The following is an 18,903-nucleotide window of genomic DNA, read 5'->3' as shown; positions in this document are numbered from 1 at the left end:
GTGAGTCAGAAGACCGAGGCCAAGAGGGAGGTGTGCCGGCATCCTCTGGCCACCACGGAATAAAGCAGAGAGGGACATGGAGAGGAGGGGGCAGCTCAGGGGGAGCGCCTGGGCCGCCCCGCAGCAACGGCTGCTACCGAGGTGGAGGCGCTTCGTGTTTAGTGGATGCACCTGAAGTTGCCAGGTGATTTTAGGAATGCTTTCTGGGGCAGAGCAAACACATGCGGCACTCAGAGCTCCCCACCTCCCGTGCTCCACTTAGCTCAGGGGTGCTGCCATCTAGCGAAGGCGCTGTCTCTGGCCCGCCGTGTCACTGACCACCACTGGATGTGACGTGGGTGGCGTAGCTCTTGGGCTGCTGAGCAGCTACTATGAGCGGGTGATTTAGAAGTTTGGAGCCGTAGAGAATAGTCATTGCCCCCGGTCAGGACAGTTCAGGGCCCAGGGCCGTAAGACTGTCAGCCTATCGTGTATTTGAGAGAGCTGTTTTTAATTTCAGTTCTTAAAGCCCAGGCATGGGGTGTGGCATTACACATTGATGCCGGAAGGGATGATATTAATCCGCGGCCCGAACTTTTCTAATAACTCCTGCGCCTTCCGGCGCACACAGCCCAGGAAAACTAGCTGACCCGCGCATTTGTCATGCTGGGTAATTAACGTGCGCGCAAAACGATTTAGCGACTAGCCAAAAAGTCAGATGTACTGCTGAAGCTTACATCAAAGGCACAAATTGGGTAGATTAGGTAGAATTATTGGACTCCTTTCCAGGGCATATTAGGTTCACAGGGAAGTGAATGGTGGTTTGGTTTCTGCCTGATTTCTTAAGTGAACAGTGCTGCGCCCAGGTGACCGAGCCCAAGGTGTTCTGTGCCCTTCCTGCTCTCAGGACTCTGAGAACTTCAACTCAGGGGCTCTGGCTACAAAATAAAACTCTTCACCCCAGAGAGGAGGAAGGAGCCTTATTTCTAGATGGCATTGCCAACAAATGGGAAGAGAGTGAGGTTTCTAAAGTGAAGTGAGAAGTGGCAGGGATTTTTTTTTTTAGATCATTTGTTTTCAGGGCGAATGCTCCCCAGTCATACCTCTGGGTGCCTGACCAGGTGCTACAGCGAGACTTGGCCAGACATGAGGTCACCCCGAGTAGTACTTGTTCTTCCAGATCTTCTCTGTTCCTGCTCGACAACTTAAGAGTTGGTGAATGCATTAGGATCTTGCTTTAAATTTTTAGTTTTTGGACTATCTAGTGATAGGACTGGGAGTTAGAAACCCCAGCAGGGGCCCAGGGCTCACTTCAGAAACTAATTTTTCATCATTCTGATGTGCTTTTATTCTCCCGTGTGTTGGTGGCTGAGGTAGATGTGGTCCGCATGGATGAGAAGGCAAGTGTCAGTTTCTCCAGGAGCTGGATGTGTGGTCCTGGACATGTGGACCCTCTTCCCAGTGAGGAAGCCCCTGCTCCCACTTTCTTCTCTCCCTCCTTCATCTGGTCCTCCCTCTGCCCTCCCTCCCCCTTCCTTTCCTCCCTTCCTTCTTTCTCTCCATCCCTTCCCATTCCCTCCCATCTCCTTCCTTCTTTTCCTTTCTCCCTCTTTCTCTCACTCCCTCCTTCCCTCCCTCCCTATATTTACTAAGGGCTTAATCCTGAACCTGAAGAAACTATGCAAGGATGAATGCCTGCTTCCCTGTCAGGGATGTAGGTGTTTCTCTAAGGTGTCACCTGACCCTGTGTTTTAACCCAGCCCTTCCCTCCCTGCTCCTTCAGTAATATTGAAAAGTTAAAGCAAATGCACTCCTGAGAAGAATCTGGATTCCACCCCCAACTCATTATTCGTAGACGTACCAGAGACGTCAAATGTGGACAATTCCCAGGGGAATTGAAGAGGCACAGGGAAAACTGGGATTTGTTGGGTCAGAGCCCCATCCTGCAGGTTGAAGTGCCATCCACCTCCAACTCTGCGTGAGCCTGAACAAGGCACAGGGAACCCATCTCCCTGCATTCTTGGCCACCATAGTAGAGCCTGTCTCATCACTTACTATGTCGAAGAAAAGTCTCCCTTTAAACAGGGAGTTGGAAGACTTGATAAAGTGCTGTTTCCACACATATTTTACTACAGTCATTCGTAATAAGAATCTATGAAAAGAGAATCAGGGCTGGCATAAGAGCAAGCTCAGAGGAAAGGGTTTCCTCAATCGTTCTTATTTTTTAACAGGGTCTTATTTTAGCTTTGCATGAGATTTACTACTAGCATTTTCTTAGTTTTGTAAACTCTGTCCCAGCTGAAGGATCTGTAGCTAGCTGTGGCCACTGTGGACTGAAGGGAGGTGGAAGGATACAGGCAAAGGTGGTGGCGGTGACGGGGGCTGTGACCGTCCGCCACTGGTAAGCGCCCAGCTCGTCCAGATGAGGATGTCTACCTTTTGGGCTTCGCTCACAGTAGGAAGCGAAGGGAAACAGAGCTTCCAACAGGGACAGTTGGAGAAGACAACCAGTAGTAATAAAATAATAAAAATAAACACCCTCCCATCACCCCGGTTGGCAGAGCCAAGGGACTCTGCAGAGTTCAGCAAGCTCCGTGGAGAACGTCAAATGCAAGCTTTTATGCTCAGCTGTGTCCACTTGTTCTCTGCAGACAGCGGGCCCTCGTGCTGGAGTTCCAGGCAGCCCCCTGGCTGTGTCCTGCGGTGTTCTCTGCTGGGCTGCAGACCTACACTCCACTCTAAGCCCGGGGCGTCAGGGCAGCGTGAGGATGAATTTCTGGAGCGTTCTCAGGTGAGCAGGTAGCAGGTGTTCTGTCAGTGTGCCAAGCTTCCTTGGGTTGCCTAATTTAGATTCTTAGGGGAGTTCATTACGAATGGCTTTTACCCTCTGTCATTAAGAACGTTTATACGGAATCTTGTTTTTTGTTTGTGTTTGTTTTTTTACTATGGTTTTGTTTTCCTTTTTAGTAAGTGATCTTGCCTCACCAAAGGCAAAAGGCCTCACCTAGCTTACGTAAGAAATATAAATTAAGGTCCTGAATCACTCCACTAGTACTTGGGCAGAGAAGTTGAACTCCGCGTGCTTCTTGATAACTGTGCTACTATCATTTTCTCCAAAACTGAGTCATCTGCCATCAGACAAAATCTGCTAACAGCCTCACTCATTGTTACAAGATTAATGTCACTGCTTGCGGGAGATGCTTCCTTTCCTCTTCTAGACTCACAAAAGCACAGCCTTTGATAATTAATCCTGATAACACCAACACAGAAACCCAAATACTTGACATATAACTCAGTGACTCGGCAGAAAGGAAAAACATCTCACTTGCACTTGATAAAATTCTATAAAAATGTGTATTTTGCTAACTTTCATGAGAAATTTAACTATTTGGAGAAATTTTATATTTTCCCTGGCTGATTTTCATTTGTACTTAAATGTTTGTTTTAAAGAAGATACAGAACCAAACCTAGGAGAGATTAAATTTTGCCCCAAGTGAAATTGCTAAAGTCAGTGAATTTTAATTACCTTTATCCCCATGGGCTTTCCCCACCACCAACCCCCTTCATTTCTTTTACGTTCCTCTTAGGTTATAAGGATTAATTTGCAAGCCGAGTCCCACACTATCTATCCGTGAGACTAAGCAGAATGTACGACAAGCGAGGTGATCAGGTGCCCCCTTTTGACCGACCAGCTGAGGCAGGTTTTTTCCAGCGTCAGCCTGTGTCAGTGCGATGGAGGGAGGGTCACCTGTGGTCACACCTCGGCTCTGCGGGGCCTGGGCAGCGGCTCGCTCTCTCCCGTCATTAGGATCCTTGTTTCTTGTAGGGACAGGCCGCCGGGCGTCTTGTGCCCTATTTTTCATTCCCAGTTTGTTCAGAAACTGTAGTTTCTTGACTCTGAAAAGAGCAGCCGCCCATGGATACGTTTTTACAGGGCAGCAAGAACCTACCAGAATAGGTGTTTGTTTTTCCCCTTGAATGAATCCTGAGGCCCTGGAAGTCGCCCCCTGCCCACCACGGTCTCTCTATATGCTCCACGCTGCTTTCTCCAACAGCTTGGTGCCGAGACTCTAAAGCTTAACGTTCAACCAGTGTAAGCAGCGTTCTTACGGGAGCTGCCTTAACGGTGGCTTACACGTGAAATGGAAATGGCTTGTGTTACCCATCCTTTAGCAAACTTCTAGTGCCCAGCCTCTATGAAATGGATTGCTTATGGCAAGATAATGTCTGTTCTATTCCTTTTTAAGTCTGTGAAAAATGTCATCCTGGTTCATAGGGAGATTAAAACTCTTTATGCTTCAGGAGATAAATGTGATTATGTTTGTCATACTCTACCCAAGATGAAGACAGCGAAGGAGGCAAACTTGAAATTCCATAACATTTCCTCTCTTCCATATCCAGGAACATTCAGAACTCAGTACACAGATGGTACTTCACATAAAGAGTAACATTATCTGTTAAACACTTTTCCTTTCCATTAACCAGTTTAACAATATGCCTCTGGTATAAAAGGAATAGACAAATGACTACATCTTCTGATATCTGAGTTCTGACTGTAGAAAAAAATCACTTTAGTCAGTCATATTGCTTGTTTTTCTTTTAACTTTCATCTTTGTTACTTCATTTTGGCTTTTAAAATGCAACTGGAGCCTATGCTTGGTACCTGTTCTAGGGAATCTGGCCCCATCAACCTTTCCTCAGCAGGTGATCCACCATCATTCTTATGGGGGTCCCCCGCCATCCCTCAAGGACAACAGACGCATATGGGAAGGGTTCTGCAAACCTTAGGCACGTCACACAAACATGCACTCAAACATTCCTTCCTTTAGGCTTCCAGTGGCACAGCCACCACCCACCTAGACTCAGACTCATAATAGGGACAAAAACCTGTTCAGTTTTCCTCCCGATTTCCTTCCTTCATTGCACTCAAAGACTAGAGATATTTTGTTGTTAGCAGAGATTTAGTTAAAAATGAAAGGTGGGTGAAGAGTTTTTGCTACTCCACATACCCTGAGATAAATTTCACAATCCTTTTCTTTTAGTCTTGGATTTTAAACAGGTTACATATGAATCCCAGGTGCTGATTACACCTGTTTAATTAACAATACAGCAATTTTAACAGGGTAACACAGTCCAGAGAAAAATGTTACGTTAGGCACTTGACATTTCATTTAAAAAACTTTTTCTTAACACTAAAAGGTTTCATTTTAACAGATAAATTTCACATGTACTTTTTAAAACTGATTGCTAATTAGAGCCTAAGCAATTATAAAGAAAATACACAATGATATTCAACCAGAGGTTAATTTTCTGGTCATACTGACATGTTAAAGTACTTTTCTTAAAATTTTAATTTACCTGAGACTCAGTTCTCAGGTATCCTTTTGGTTAAAAATATTTGTTAAGATACGTGATAACTGGACTATTTTTATATTGACAGACAACTGAAATAAAGCTATAAACTGTCAGTCAGTATTTAGGGACCCAGAACCAACTTGTCAAAAAAGTACATTTTATACCCATAGTATCACTATTTTCGCATGATTGTCCTTTCAAGTTATCATAATCTGTTACCGGCTTCTTGTCTGAGAATTTACAGGGCCTAAGGTGAGGCTGTCAGGTAAATGACTAGCATGTACAAATCAAAGACTGTAAAAAAAACAAAAACAAACAAACAAACAAAAAAAAACCAAATCAAAGACTGTGTTCAGGACAAGAGAGCCACACCCACTGCCTGATGGACAGGATTCACCCATTAACCCATCACTTTGGAGTCTGCCTCTTTGGAGAAAGTCCTCCAAGTTCTGACAGCCACATATGGACAAGGAAGGCTGTTGAAACTTATTTAATTAGACATTGAGGTGCTACTGCTGTTACGAGTCTGTTTATAAAGATTTTCCATCATACATTATAATTTTTTTTTTCAGGTAAAAAACTTGGTTTCAACTGTTACAGTCATAAAAGTATTTCCCCTGGGATTTCCTCCACACAGAGAAGGTATCCACATAATTATTTTTAAATAGTCTTCCTAACTTTGGGAAAACTTTGCCCTCCCTCCAACACCCCCCCCCCACCCCCATATGAACATAACCAAATCAGTTGTAAAGTACAGCACACAGAAATGACTATCGGCCTCCTATGAGGACACTGAATGCCATCCACCCCACAGGTTCACTCAACAATCTGCACGTGTTCCTGAGGAGAAATCTGTCGAGTCCCTTTGCTGTTGTGACATCTCCAAAGCCAGCTTTTCCCGTAACAATCGTTCTGGACTTCACCCACCATGCTCATCTCATTTGGATTTCAATGCTTCCTCCCATTCAACAGCCGATTCAGAGTTCTTGGGAATTGCTGGAAATATTGATTGCATTTTACTTCGAAAGTCCTTTATCTGAAAGATGAAAAAAATCAGTCATCAGATGTTAAAAGATGGGGAAAAGAGCCAAAGCAATTAGAGACGTACCCTGTTGCTGACCGACTGATACGTCATTGCTGTGGATACCGGGCAAAGGAAGACCAACAAAAGGTAAAGACTGTTCTCGCTGCCTTGAAAGACAATGAGACATACCTCTTTTCTTTTTCCAAGTATAAGTCTATTGGGCCTTAAATAACATAAAACTCCACTGTAAATCTGGAAGGCGACATGCTCTAAATTGTCAACCCTCAATGACATTTATTTCCTACCAGAAGAATGCTATGTGTTGTTGGCCTTCATATATAAAGATGCAGCTGAGAATGGGATTTCTATCTAAATAAACATACTGAAACCATTCAAACTTAAAGAATTTGGGGGCCAGAGGGAAGGAGTGGGGAGAAGTAACTTAGTAGGGGGTAAATAAAGAAGGAATCAATGAATGGCAGATAGAGTAGAATGTTTTTATGTGCCAGACAGTGTTGAAAAATCTATGTAGAGGTTTTCTCAGCAGAGGGTGATTTGGAATCCGAGACTCAGAGCAGGAGGTTGGAAGATCTTGACATGCAGTGTCAGCTCTGCCTAAGTGCACACCACCCTGAGCGAGGGGAACACTAATTTATGGGAGGTGGATAATCTTTACCTGAGATAATACTAGATCCACACTCTTTGATTCATTCTTTTCACTCACATGGTCCTGTTCTGAAGATAGTATTTCAGAAGCACTACAGCACAGCACTGCAGTGTTCTCATCAGCCATATCCCAACCATTATTTCCCAAGGATACAGATCTCCTCAGTCAGATTTGTGAAGCACCCTGGACTCACAGCAAAATGTAAGTCATTCTTGGAGTGATTTTTGAGAGTCGGCTAGTATTTTTTTTTTCTTTTTTTATCTTGATGCTTACTTATTTCAATTTGAAGCTGAATCCTTGTAGTGTTTCCAAATTCAGGTGGTGCATCCTGTTGGGACTTGTAAATTCCTAGTCATTTATTCCAGTCATTGTAGCACCATTTTAGCACAGACCCTGGTATCAGATACACCTCTCTGTTCAAAGCCCAACTCCACTGCTTGGGAAATCTGCTTATTCTCTCTAAGGGGTAGTTTCCATATGTGCAGAATGGAGATAATTACCTGCTTACAGAGTTGTGAGGATTAAGTGAGATAATGTACATAAAGCACAGCATCTGGTAGTGCTCAATATATATTAGCTATTGTCACTACAGCATCATCAAAATGTACTGTGTTCCAAGAACAAAGCTCATATGGATATAAATATTGTGGTATGTTTGTCAAAAGCATTAATTTATAGTTATATCATTTTGGTTTAAATATTCTGATATTGGAAGACATATAAGGTTATCCATCATATGTAGTCTGGAGGAGGTCCATGCCCATCATCTCTGTGTTTGAGTCTCAGACACCAGTCTTGAAGACACACACACACATCCACGACATGTGTGTCTCTCCTTAACCCCCTCTTCCATGCAGCTCTCTAGTATGTAGTGTGATGAAAGGTTTTCAACTAAAGGCAGTACTGTATCCCTGACTGGAAATGTAGTTCTAAATAGCAGTTCTTGAGTAGAGAATCCTGACAATTTGGCTGTCACAATCACAGGGGATTACTGTTTGCATTGGGGGTGTGTGGGGACGTGGGGTGGTGCTAAATGTCTAGGGTGGCCAACAAAAAGAACTGCTTTGTCCAAAATCCCAAGAGCGCCCCCCCTTGAAGAATCTTGCATGGGCTTTCTCAGTTGAAAGACATCTCTGGCCAGGATCTGCAATGTGCTGCTTGGTTCTTTCCCTTCACCTTTCCGGTTGAACATCTGTTACAGCTGAGCCTAATGACAGAGGTTTCCAGTGGGGTATCAGACAGCCAGGACATGAACAGAATCATTTACCATCCCACCTTCTCAGGAATCTGGAACAAGGTCAGTCGCTGAGAAGGCAGAGGCTGGGACACTCACGTGAGGCCTGGGTAGGAGAGTGCCGAGCAGCTGCTCACTTCAGCATGGGGGATTGTGTTCCCATTTCCTCCTCGTGGCCCCATTTTTTTTCTTTCCTCTAATTTCCCAAGTATTATTTACTTGTTTCCCAGGGTCATAAGTGAGTAACTGGACCACTAGAAGGAATCATATCTGAAAAATAGCCAACTAGGAACAGACAGGCTTCAGAGCAAGGTGAAGGAAGGGAGACAAGTGGGATAAAGAACACCATTTAGTCCTCTTTAATTTTACAGCTGTGGAGGAGTTCAGTCAACATGGCAGAGAAGAAAGACCTTGAGCTCACCTCCTCTCATGAGCACACCAAAATCACAACTAAGTGCAAAACAACCATGGATGAAAAGATCAGAACCTACCAGAAAATATCTACAACAAAAGACATAAAGAAGGAACCACAATGAGACGGGTAGGAATGGTGGCCTGGTACTACAGTTAAGTCCCATATCCCCAAGTGGCTGACCCACAGACTAGAGAATAATTACACTGCATAGGTTCTCCCACAGAAGTGAGAGTTCTGAGGCCCATGTCGGGCTCCCTAGCCTGGGGGTCCTGCACTGGGAAGACAAGTCCCCCAGAGAATTTGGCTTTGAATGTCAGTGGGGCTTAATTTCAGGAGTCCCAGAGGACTAGGGAAATAGAGACTTCACTCTTAAAGGGCACACACACAATCTCACATGTCCTGGGATCCAGGACAAAGGCAGTGATTTGGTAGGAGCCTGGGTCAGACCTACCTGCTGGTCTTGGAGAGTCTCCTGCAGAGGCAGAAGGCAACTGCAGCTCACCTTGGGGACACAGACACCGGTGGCAGCCATTCTTGGGAGCTCCTCCTACCACTTGGACACTGGTGCTGGTGGGTGCCATTGTGGAATCCTCCCTCTAGCTCATTAGTGCCAAGACCTGACCCAGTGCTGGGATGCCTCAGGCCAAGCAACTAACTGGGTTGGGGACACAGCCCCACCCATCAGCAGACAGTTGCCTTAAGACCTTGTGAGCCCAGCTGCCTTTAGACATGACCCTGTCCACCAGAGGGTCCAAGACCCAGCCCCACCTACCAGTGGGAAGGCACCAGCTCCCGAATCTCCAGCCCCAGCCCTCCAGGAAGCCTGCTCTAGCCTCCGGACCAGCCTCCCCACCAGCAGGCCAACACAAGCTTTGGGACACCCTGGACCCTGGACCCAACTGGGTCAGGAACACCCCCACCCAACCAGCAATCTGACACCAGCTCTAAGACCCTTGGGCCCTGTAACCAGACTCCAGGACCAGGCTCTGCCTGCCAGTAGTCTAGCATTAACGCCAGGACCTGGCTTCATCCACCAGTGGGCAGACAACAGCCCCAGAATCTGCTGGATCCTGACTCCACACACCAGTGAGCCAGCACTAGCCCCAGGGCCCCCTGAGGTTCTGCAGTCAGCTGCCTCATGACCTGGCCCTGTCAACCAGCAGTCAGCAGCTTCCACACAAGGCAGGGTCTGGCAACTAACTGGACTGGGGGCCAACCAAACCTACCAGACCACCCACTCAGTCAGCCTGTCACAAGAGAAGGACCAACCATAGGGGGAACTCCTAGAGCATATGGCTTGGGTGATAAGAGGGGATTGTGTTGCTGGGACACAGGGTGTCTCCTACAGAAGGCCACTTATCCAAGGTCGGGAAACGTAACTAACCTACCATATACATTAAAACAAAAAAACAAAACAAAACAAAACACGCAAAATGAGGTGACAGAGGAACATGCTCCAGACAAAGGAACAAGGTAAAACCCCAGAAGAAGAATGAAGTGAAGTGGAGACAGGCAATCTACCCAAGAAAGTGTTCAGGGTGTAGTGATCGTTAAGATGAACAAAGAACTCAGGAGAAGAATGGATGCCTAGAGCAAGAAGTCAGAAGTTTTTAACAAAGAGCTAGAAAATAACAACCAAACAGAGATGAAGAATACAATAACCGAAATGAAAAATGTACTAGAAGGAATCAACAGTAGACTAAATGATACAGAGGAACAGATCACTGAGCTGCAAGACAGAAAAGACAGAGTAGTGGAAATAACTGATGCTGAACACAAAAAAGAATGAAAAGAAATGAAGGCAGTTGAATGCATCACTGACCAGAGACGTATCAGTATGTTTTTAGAGAGTGATACAATTAACATCACTGTGCGAAGCTGTTAGAGCTTAAAATTGATCAAGGGTTCATTATACAACTTATGATTGTTGTTATCATTCACATTTTGCTCCGTTAGGTTTTTGTGCCAACCCTGTGTATATTACAAATGTAAAATTTTCAAAAATGATGCATCATGAAATTTTGAGTGAAGAATTTTTTGGTGAATTTTATGCAGATACTTTCTCTGACTGTCCTAGTGACATATATTGACTGGTGTCTCAGAAGATGATAGTTCTTCAGAATACAGTTCTGATTCAGATGATGTGAATATAAGACCAAAAAAAGACAAAAAACCTTAGTGATTGATTCTGATACAGAAAGTGAAAATAAAACTCATGGTGCTGGAGAATGCTCCTTTGCTACTACAAAAGAGTGGACTGAAGACAATATTTCATGAAAATTAGAAGACTTTACAGGTGTGTCAGGTTTAACTACTGAATGTAATAACCTGCAAAGTGTTAGTGAAATAATAACAATTACTTTTTGGCCAGCCAAAATAAAAATTGCTGGCCACAGGCGTTAGTTTCTGCAAAAATCCCCCAGTCACACGCTAATATTTACATTATAGGGGTCCCTGAAGGAAAAGAGAGAAAGGGGCTGAGAACATATTTGAAGACATAATAGCTGAGAACTTCCCTGACCTGGGAAAGTAAACAGCCATAGACATCCAGAGAGTCCCATAAAGGATTAACCCAAAGAGAAACATACCAAGACACATAATTAAAATGGCAAAAATTAAAGGTAAAGAGAGACTATTAAAAACAGCAAGGGAAAAGCAACAAATAACATACAAGGGAACTCACATAAGGCTATCCGCTGACTCTTCAGCAGAAACTCTGCAGGCCAGAAAAGAGTGACACCATATATTTAAAGTGATGAAAGGGAAAAACCTACAGCCAAGAATACTCTACCCAGCAAGACTCTTGTGTAGATTTGATAGAGAGATCAAAAGCTTTACAGACAAGCAAAAGCTAAAAGAGTTCAGCACCACCAAACCAGCTTTACAGAAAATGTTAAAGGAACTTCTCTAAGTGAAAAAGAAAATGCCACAACTAGAAACATGAAAATTACAAAATGAAAAGCTCAATGGTAAAGACAAACATGCCGTAAAGGTAGGAAGTCATCCACACACAAAGCTAGTAGGAAGGTTAAAAAACAAAAGTAGTAAAATCATCTATATTCACAATAAGCAGTTAAGGGATACACAAAACAATTAGATGTAAAATATGATATCAAAGACAGTAATTGTGAGGGGAGGAGAGTAGAAATGCAGGGGTATTAAAATGCATTTGAAATTAAGAGATCAGCAACTTAAAACAAATATATATGTAATACATATATTATATATATATATAAAACAACTATATATATATATATGTATCTCACTATATAAAAACCTCATGGTAACCAAAAACCAAATTATCTATAATAGATATACACATACACAAAAAGGAATCCAAACGTAACACTAAAGATGGTCTTTTTTTTTTCACTTCTTTTGTTCTTTTGTGACTTGATGACTTACAAAAACAACTTCCAAATAATTAACAAAATGTCAAAAGAACATACATATCAATAATTACCTTAAATGTAAATGGAAGTGTTCCAGTTAAAAAACAGAGTGCCTGAATGGCTACAAAAACAAGACCCATATACATGCTGCCTACAAGAGATCTGAAGACACACAGACTGAAAGTGAGGGGGTGAAAAAAGGTATTCCATGCAAATAGAAATCAAAAGAAAACCAGGGTAGCAATACTTATATCAGACAAAATAGACTTTGAAATAAAGGCTGTTACAAGAGACAAAGAAGGACACTGCATAATGATCAAGGGATCAGTCCAAGAAAAAGATATAACAATTGTAAATATATATGCACCCAACATAGGAGCACTTAAACACATAAAGCAAATATTAACGGACATAAAGGGAGAAACTGAGAGTAACACAATAATAGTAGGGGACTTTAACACCCCACTTACATCAATGGACAGATCATCTACACAGAAAATCAATAAGGAAACACTAGCCTTAAGTGCCACATTAGACCAGATGAACTTAATTGATATACACAACATTCCATCCAAAAGCAGCAGAATACACATTCCTTTAAAGTGCACATGGATTGGAATAGATCTATCTCCAGGATAGATCACGTTTCCACAAAACAAGCCCTGGTAAATTTAAGAAAGTTGAAATGATTTCAATCATCTTTTCCGATATGAACACTATGATACTAGAAATCAACTACAAGAAAAAAACTGCAGAAAACAAAAACACGTGGAGGCTAAACGATATGCTACTAAACAACCAATGGATCACTGAAGAAATCAAAAGTAAATTAAAAAATACCTAGACATAAATGAATACTAAAACACAATGATCCAAAACCTATGGGATGCAGCAAATGCAGTTCTAAGAGGGAAGTTTATAGTGATATAGCTTACCTTAGGAAACAAGAAAAATATCAAATAAATAACCTAAACTTACACCAAAAGGAACTAGAGAAAGAAGAACAAACAAAACCCAAAGTTAGTAGAAGGAAAAATCATAAAGATCAGAGCAGAAATAAATGAAATAGAGCCAAAACAAAAAACAAACAAAAACAAACAAACAAAAAACCCCAGGTGAAAAGCTGAAAGTATTTCCTCTAAGATCAGGAGCAAGACAAGGATGTCCACTCTCACCACTTTTATTCAACATAGTACTGTAAGTCCTAGCCACAGCAATCAGAGGGGAAAAAGAAATAAAAAGAATACAAATTGGAAAGGAAGAAGTAAAACTGTCACTGTTTGTAGATGACATGATACAATAAATTAAAAAAAATCCTACAGATGCCACCAGCAAACTACTAGAGCTCATCAATGAATCTGGTAAAGTTGCAGGATACAAAATTAATATACAGAAATCTGTTGCATTTCTATACACTAACAATGAACTATCAGAAAGAGAAATTGAGGAAACAATCCCATTTACCACTGCATCAAAAAGAATAAAATACCAATGAATAAACCTACCTAAGAAGGTAAAAGACCTGTACTTGGAAAACTATGGCAGTGATGAAAGAAACTGAAGACAACACCAACAGATGGAAAGATATACCATGTTCATGGGTTGGAAGAGTTAATATTGTTAAAATGACCATACTACACAAGGCAATCTACAGACTCAGTGCAATCCCTATCAAGATACCAATGGCATTTTTTTCACAGAACTTGAACAAATAACTTTAAAATTTGTATGGAAACACAAAGGATCTCACATAGCCAAAGCAATCTTGAGAAAGAAGAACAGAGCTGGAAGAATCGCACTCCCTGTCTTCAGACTATACTACAAAGCTACAGTAATCAAAACAGTATGGTACTGATACAAAAACAGACACGTAGATCAATGGAACAGAGAGCCCAGAAATAAACCCATGCACCTATGGTCAATTAATCTATAACAAAGGAAGCAAAAATATACAGTGGAGAAAAGACAGCCTCTTCAATAAGTGGTGCTGGGAAAATTGGACAGCTACAAGTAAAAGAATGAAATTAGAACATTCTCTAACACCATACACAAAAATTTTTAAATGGATTAAAGACCTAAGTGTAAGACTGGAAACTATAAAACTCCTAGAGGCAAACACAGGCAGAACATTCTTTGACATAAATTATAGCAATATATTTTTGGATCTGTCTCCTGAAGCAAAGGAAATGAAAGCAAAAATAAACAAATGAGACCCAGTTAAAGTTAAAAGGTTTTGTACAACAAAGGAAACCATCAACAAAACGAAAAGACAACCTACTGAATGGGAGAAGATATTTGCAAATAATATGACCGATACAGGGTTAATATCCAACAAATATCAACAGCTCATACAACTCAAAATTTTAAAAAAACAAACAACCCAATTAAAAAATGGGCAGAAGAACTAAATAGACATTTTTTCAAAAGGACATGCAGATGGCCAACAGGCACATGAAAAGATGCTCAACATCCCTAATCATCAAGGAAATGCAAATCAAACTACAATGAGATACCACTTCACACCTGTCAGAATGGCTATCCTCAAAAAGGACACAAATAACAAATGTTGGCGAGGATGCGGAGAAAAGGGAACCCTTGTACTCTGTTGGTGAGAATGTAAATTGGTGTAGCCACTGTGGAAAAAAGTATGGTGGTTTCTCAAAAAACTGAAAATAAAACAATCATATAACCCAGCAATTCCATTCCTGGGTATATATCTGAAAAAAACAAAAACATTAATTTGAAAAGATACATGCACTCCAATGTTCATAGCAGCATTATTTACAATTGCCAAGATATGGAAGCAACCTAAGTGTCCATCAACAGATGACTGGATAAACATGATGTGGTATATATATATACAATGTAATACTAATCAGTCATAAAAAGGAATGAAATTTTGCCATTTGCAACAACATGGATGGACTTTGAGGGCATTATGCTAAGTGAAATAAGTCCGACAGAGAAAGACAAATACTGTATGATATCACTTATATGTGGAATCTAAAAAATACAACAAACTAGTGAATATAACAAAAAAGAAAACAGACTCAGATACAGAGAACAAACCAGTGGTTACCACTGGGGAGAGGGAAGGGGGGAGGAGCAATATAAGGGTAGGGGATTAAGAGGTGCAAACTATTATGTACAAAATAAGCTACAAGGATATATTCTACAACACAGGGTATATGGCCAATATTTTATAACTATAAATGGAGTATAACCTTGAAAAATTATGAATCACTATATTGTACACCTGTTACTTCTATAATATTGTACATCAACTATACTTCAATGAAAAAAATTTTTTTAAATTTTACAGCTGTGGGAATGGAAACCCAGAGTCTTTACTTACACCCTACTTATAAACAGGGCCTCAAGTTGCTTTCAACAGTAGGGCTCACAGAAAGTTTTTAAGCTTACACTATTTATAGTATATGGATAGTAAACGAAAACCTTCAGTTTTTTCCACCTGTTTCAATTGCTGATATGCAGATCAGAAGTGCTGGTCTTATCAGTGATACTCTAGTACAGGCCAACAGAACATTCCCCTGCTTAAAAATGTGCTTGACAAAAGATTTAGGGATTGAGTACATTTAAGCAAAAATCGTTATAAAATAAATGTACTGAATTCCACAATAATAATTACAGCTATTGCCACAGAACCATCCCCCTACCCTAACACCTCAAAAGTTTGGTGAAGATGGGGCATTCTGGGAACTTGAGTCTCTATCTAGCAACTCAGCTTTACTCTGAAGCATTTTCCAAACTCTGGGACCTCTTCCCTGCAGTCCTCCTCTTTCCTGTTTCATCTCTGACCAGGGAGAATTTTTCCATGATTATGGACCACAAACCTACCCTTCTGAACAGGGCCACTCTGTACTGCACAACTCCAGGGGCTGCTCTCCACAAAGACTAAGACACAAATGGCACTCCCTAGGCAATGAGCCCACTGCTCCAAGAACCGCATCCTTAAGTCCCAATGTTTGTGTCCAACAGTGCTGGGTTGTAATATTATCAGAAACTACCACTCTCCAAAGCAGCAGTTCTCAAAGAGTGTTACGACAACTGGAAAATGTATTACAAGTAATTTGTCACTAACATGGACATTCTGATTGACTTTTTAGATATTAAAATAGATTCACGATCATGTCTCCAATAATGTTTACTACTCTCATTCACACCTCAACAGCTTTTTGAAGGGCGATTTAGCCGGTATGCCAGGAGTGAAACATGGGATATGCTGTACATTTACCATGCATGTCTTGGCAAGGAAAAAAACAACACGAAAACTTTTGGTCTAATACATAGTGTGCTGAAAAATTACTTAAAAGCTGAGGCTATGGGCTTCCCTGGTGGCGCAGTGGTTGAGAATCTGCCTGCTAATGCAGGGGACACGGGTTCGAGCCCTGGTCTGGGAAGATCCCACATGCCACGGAGCAGCTGGGCCCGTGAGCCACAGCTACTGAGCCTGCGCGTCTGGAGCCTGTGCCCCGCAACGGGAGGGGCCGCGATAGTGAAAGGCCCGCGCACCGCGATGAAGAGTGGTCCCCGCACCGCGATGAAGAGTGGCCCCCGCTTGCCGCAACTAGAGAAAGCCCTCGCACGAACCGAAGACCCAACACAGCCAAAAATAAATAAATAAATAAATAAAATAAAGTAGCTATAAAATTAAAAAAAAAAAAAAAAAAAAAAATTAAAAAAAAAAAAAAAAAAAAGCTGAGGCTATGCCCCCAATTTAATTTGAGAAAACCCTTACAGCATTTATTCTAATAAATAGACAGCTATTGGAATTAAAAGCTTCAAGTTTTAAAATGTCTTTGTCATTGACTAGCTCATTTAGCTTCAGTTTTCTCACTTGCAGGTACAGGACTGCTGCCAGCCTCTGTGCTGAGGTTAGAATAATGAACGCTTTATAAGACCTACTGACGAGAAAGCCTTTGGATATGTCAATAATTACAGTGCCAATGGTAATTCTGAAGAACCTGGAAATACAGCTTCTTCATAAAACAGAATAAGACTATAAATGTTCCCTGAACAAGAATAACAATGTCTGCCATTTGAGATCACCTATATGCCAGACACCATACCAAGCAGTAGGCTTTTATTTAGTCTTCACAATTCTGTGTGGCAGAAATGAGGACCACCACTTTACATATGAGAAACCAGAGGTCAGAGAGGTTAACCCACCCATGGTGATCTGGTTTATGAGTACAATTGCCTGACTGATATCCAGGCTCTTTCCCCACAACCACCCTGGTTCTGTGACCTGGAAAGACAGGGCACCTCTACAACCTCTACTCATGTGCCAGCTTTAAATAAAAATGACTTAAAAAGCCTATAATATGTATCTCTTGCAATGGTGACCATGTTATTGAGAATGCTATATGGCAGATTATTACCAATGCTCACTGATAGCCAGTACTCATCTGCTTCTAGATACAGGGGGTTTTACTTCTCTACCCTCTTGAAGTTAGGTAACCATCTAACTAATTCTGGCTAATGAAACATGAGGAAGAGAGATGTGTGTCACTTCCAAGGTGGAAGCACATAATTGCAAGTGTTCAATTCTCCAGGCTTCTCTTCCCTTTCCATAGCAATCATGGAAACCTGTGCTGCTGCAGTGGTGCCTCAAGATCAAAGAAACTTGAGGTATGAAGCCAGCCTGTGGAGGGCAGCTTCCCTAGAAAGTTGTGTAAACCCAGTGAATTTTAGGAGAGAAATAAACCTTGGTTATTTTAAGCCACACAGTTGGAGATTATTTTTTACTATAGTATAACCCAGCTTATCCTGACTGAAGTAGCTGGTGAAGAGAATTACAAAACAGACATAAGGCAGGCTCTGATCTCCTTCAATATTACATTAAATTTGGCTGAAACATGGCTGAATAAAAATGCAAGGGCTGGACAAAGGGGAAGAGAAACTTGGTGCAATTAAGCTTAAAAAGGTTTTAGAACCACGTGGAACAATCAAACCACCACTCTTCCCACCTTCACGGAGCTCATCACATCGATTAATCCCATAATATGACACAGCTTCCTGGGTAATCAGAACATTTTGATATTTTCAATGAAATAGTAGGGGAGCTCTGATCAGCATGGTTAAGTAAAGGGTCAGTTTTTGGGGGTGGATCACTGTCCTATGTCTACTTGATAAAACTGAACTAAGCAGGAGTGGCTTAATTTAGAAGGTAGATGCTAGGGGCTTCCCTGGTGGCGCAGTGGTTAAGAATCCGCCTGCCAATGCAGGGGACACGGGTTCGAGCCCTGTCCGGGAAGATCCCACATGCCGCGGAGCAGCTAAGCCCGTGTGCCACAGCTACGGAGTCTGCGCTCTAGAGCCCGCGAGCCACGACTACTGAGCCCGTGCACCACAACGAAGAGTAGCCCCCACTCGCCACAACTAGAGAAAAGCCCGTGCGCAGCAACGAATACCCAATGCAGCCAAGAAAACAAACAAAAAAAAACAAAGCAAGCAGATGCTAGTACGTTTCAATTTTGATTAGACCTATTGATATCCACACCAAACCTGAGATATGTTTGAACATAAACATATAATTTATTTAATATTCAATTGCATAGGAAGGCTAAGATTCTCATTTCCTAAGTTATTAGTACCATTATTTAGATAAAGGTCAGATGAGCATCTTTACTTTCTCCTAAACCTTCACTGTATCACATCCGTACAGTATAGAATCTGTAGTAAAGTCAATTGATTTAGGAATAAAAAGCGAACATGTAACTTTCTGAGAAATACAATCCCTGAAGTACTCATTAAAATGGCCAAATTTTATGACAATGATTAACAGGGCACAATTCAAAGGCAAAAGCTTTCTGT

At 41.8% G+C, this 18,903-nt stretch overlaps 1 protein-coding gene across 1 annotated transcript in view; it reads right to left on the bottom strand.

The window, feature by feature from the left end:
• Window positions 1–5,393: 5,393 nt before the first annotated feature.
• Window positions 5,394–18,903, bottom strand: part of TMEM242 (transmembrane protein 242) — a 48,952-nt gene continuing 35,442 nt past the window's right edge. Inside the window, exon 4 of the mRNA XM_007186122.3 lies at window positions 5,394–6,370. Coding sequence (XP_007186184.1) covers window positions 6,272–6,370 — 99 coding nt within the window. The 3' untranslated portion in view covers window positions 5,394–6,271. The remainder of the gene's footprint in view (window positions 6,371–18,903) is intronic.

The sequence above is a fragment of the Balaenoptera acutorostrata genome, chromosome 14 (assembly GCF_949987535.1).
Source record: "Balaenoptera acutorostrata chromosome 14, mBalAcu1.1, whole genome shotgun sequence".
Taxonomy (NCBI): Eukaryota; Metazoa; Chordata; class Mammalia; order Artiodactyla; family Balaenopteridae; genus Balaenoptera; species Balaenoptera acutorostrata.
Note: the sequence above shows the minus strand (reverse complement) of the source record. Positions and strands in the feature narration are given on the sequence as shown.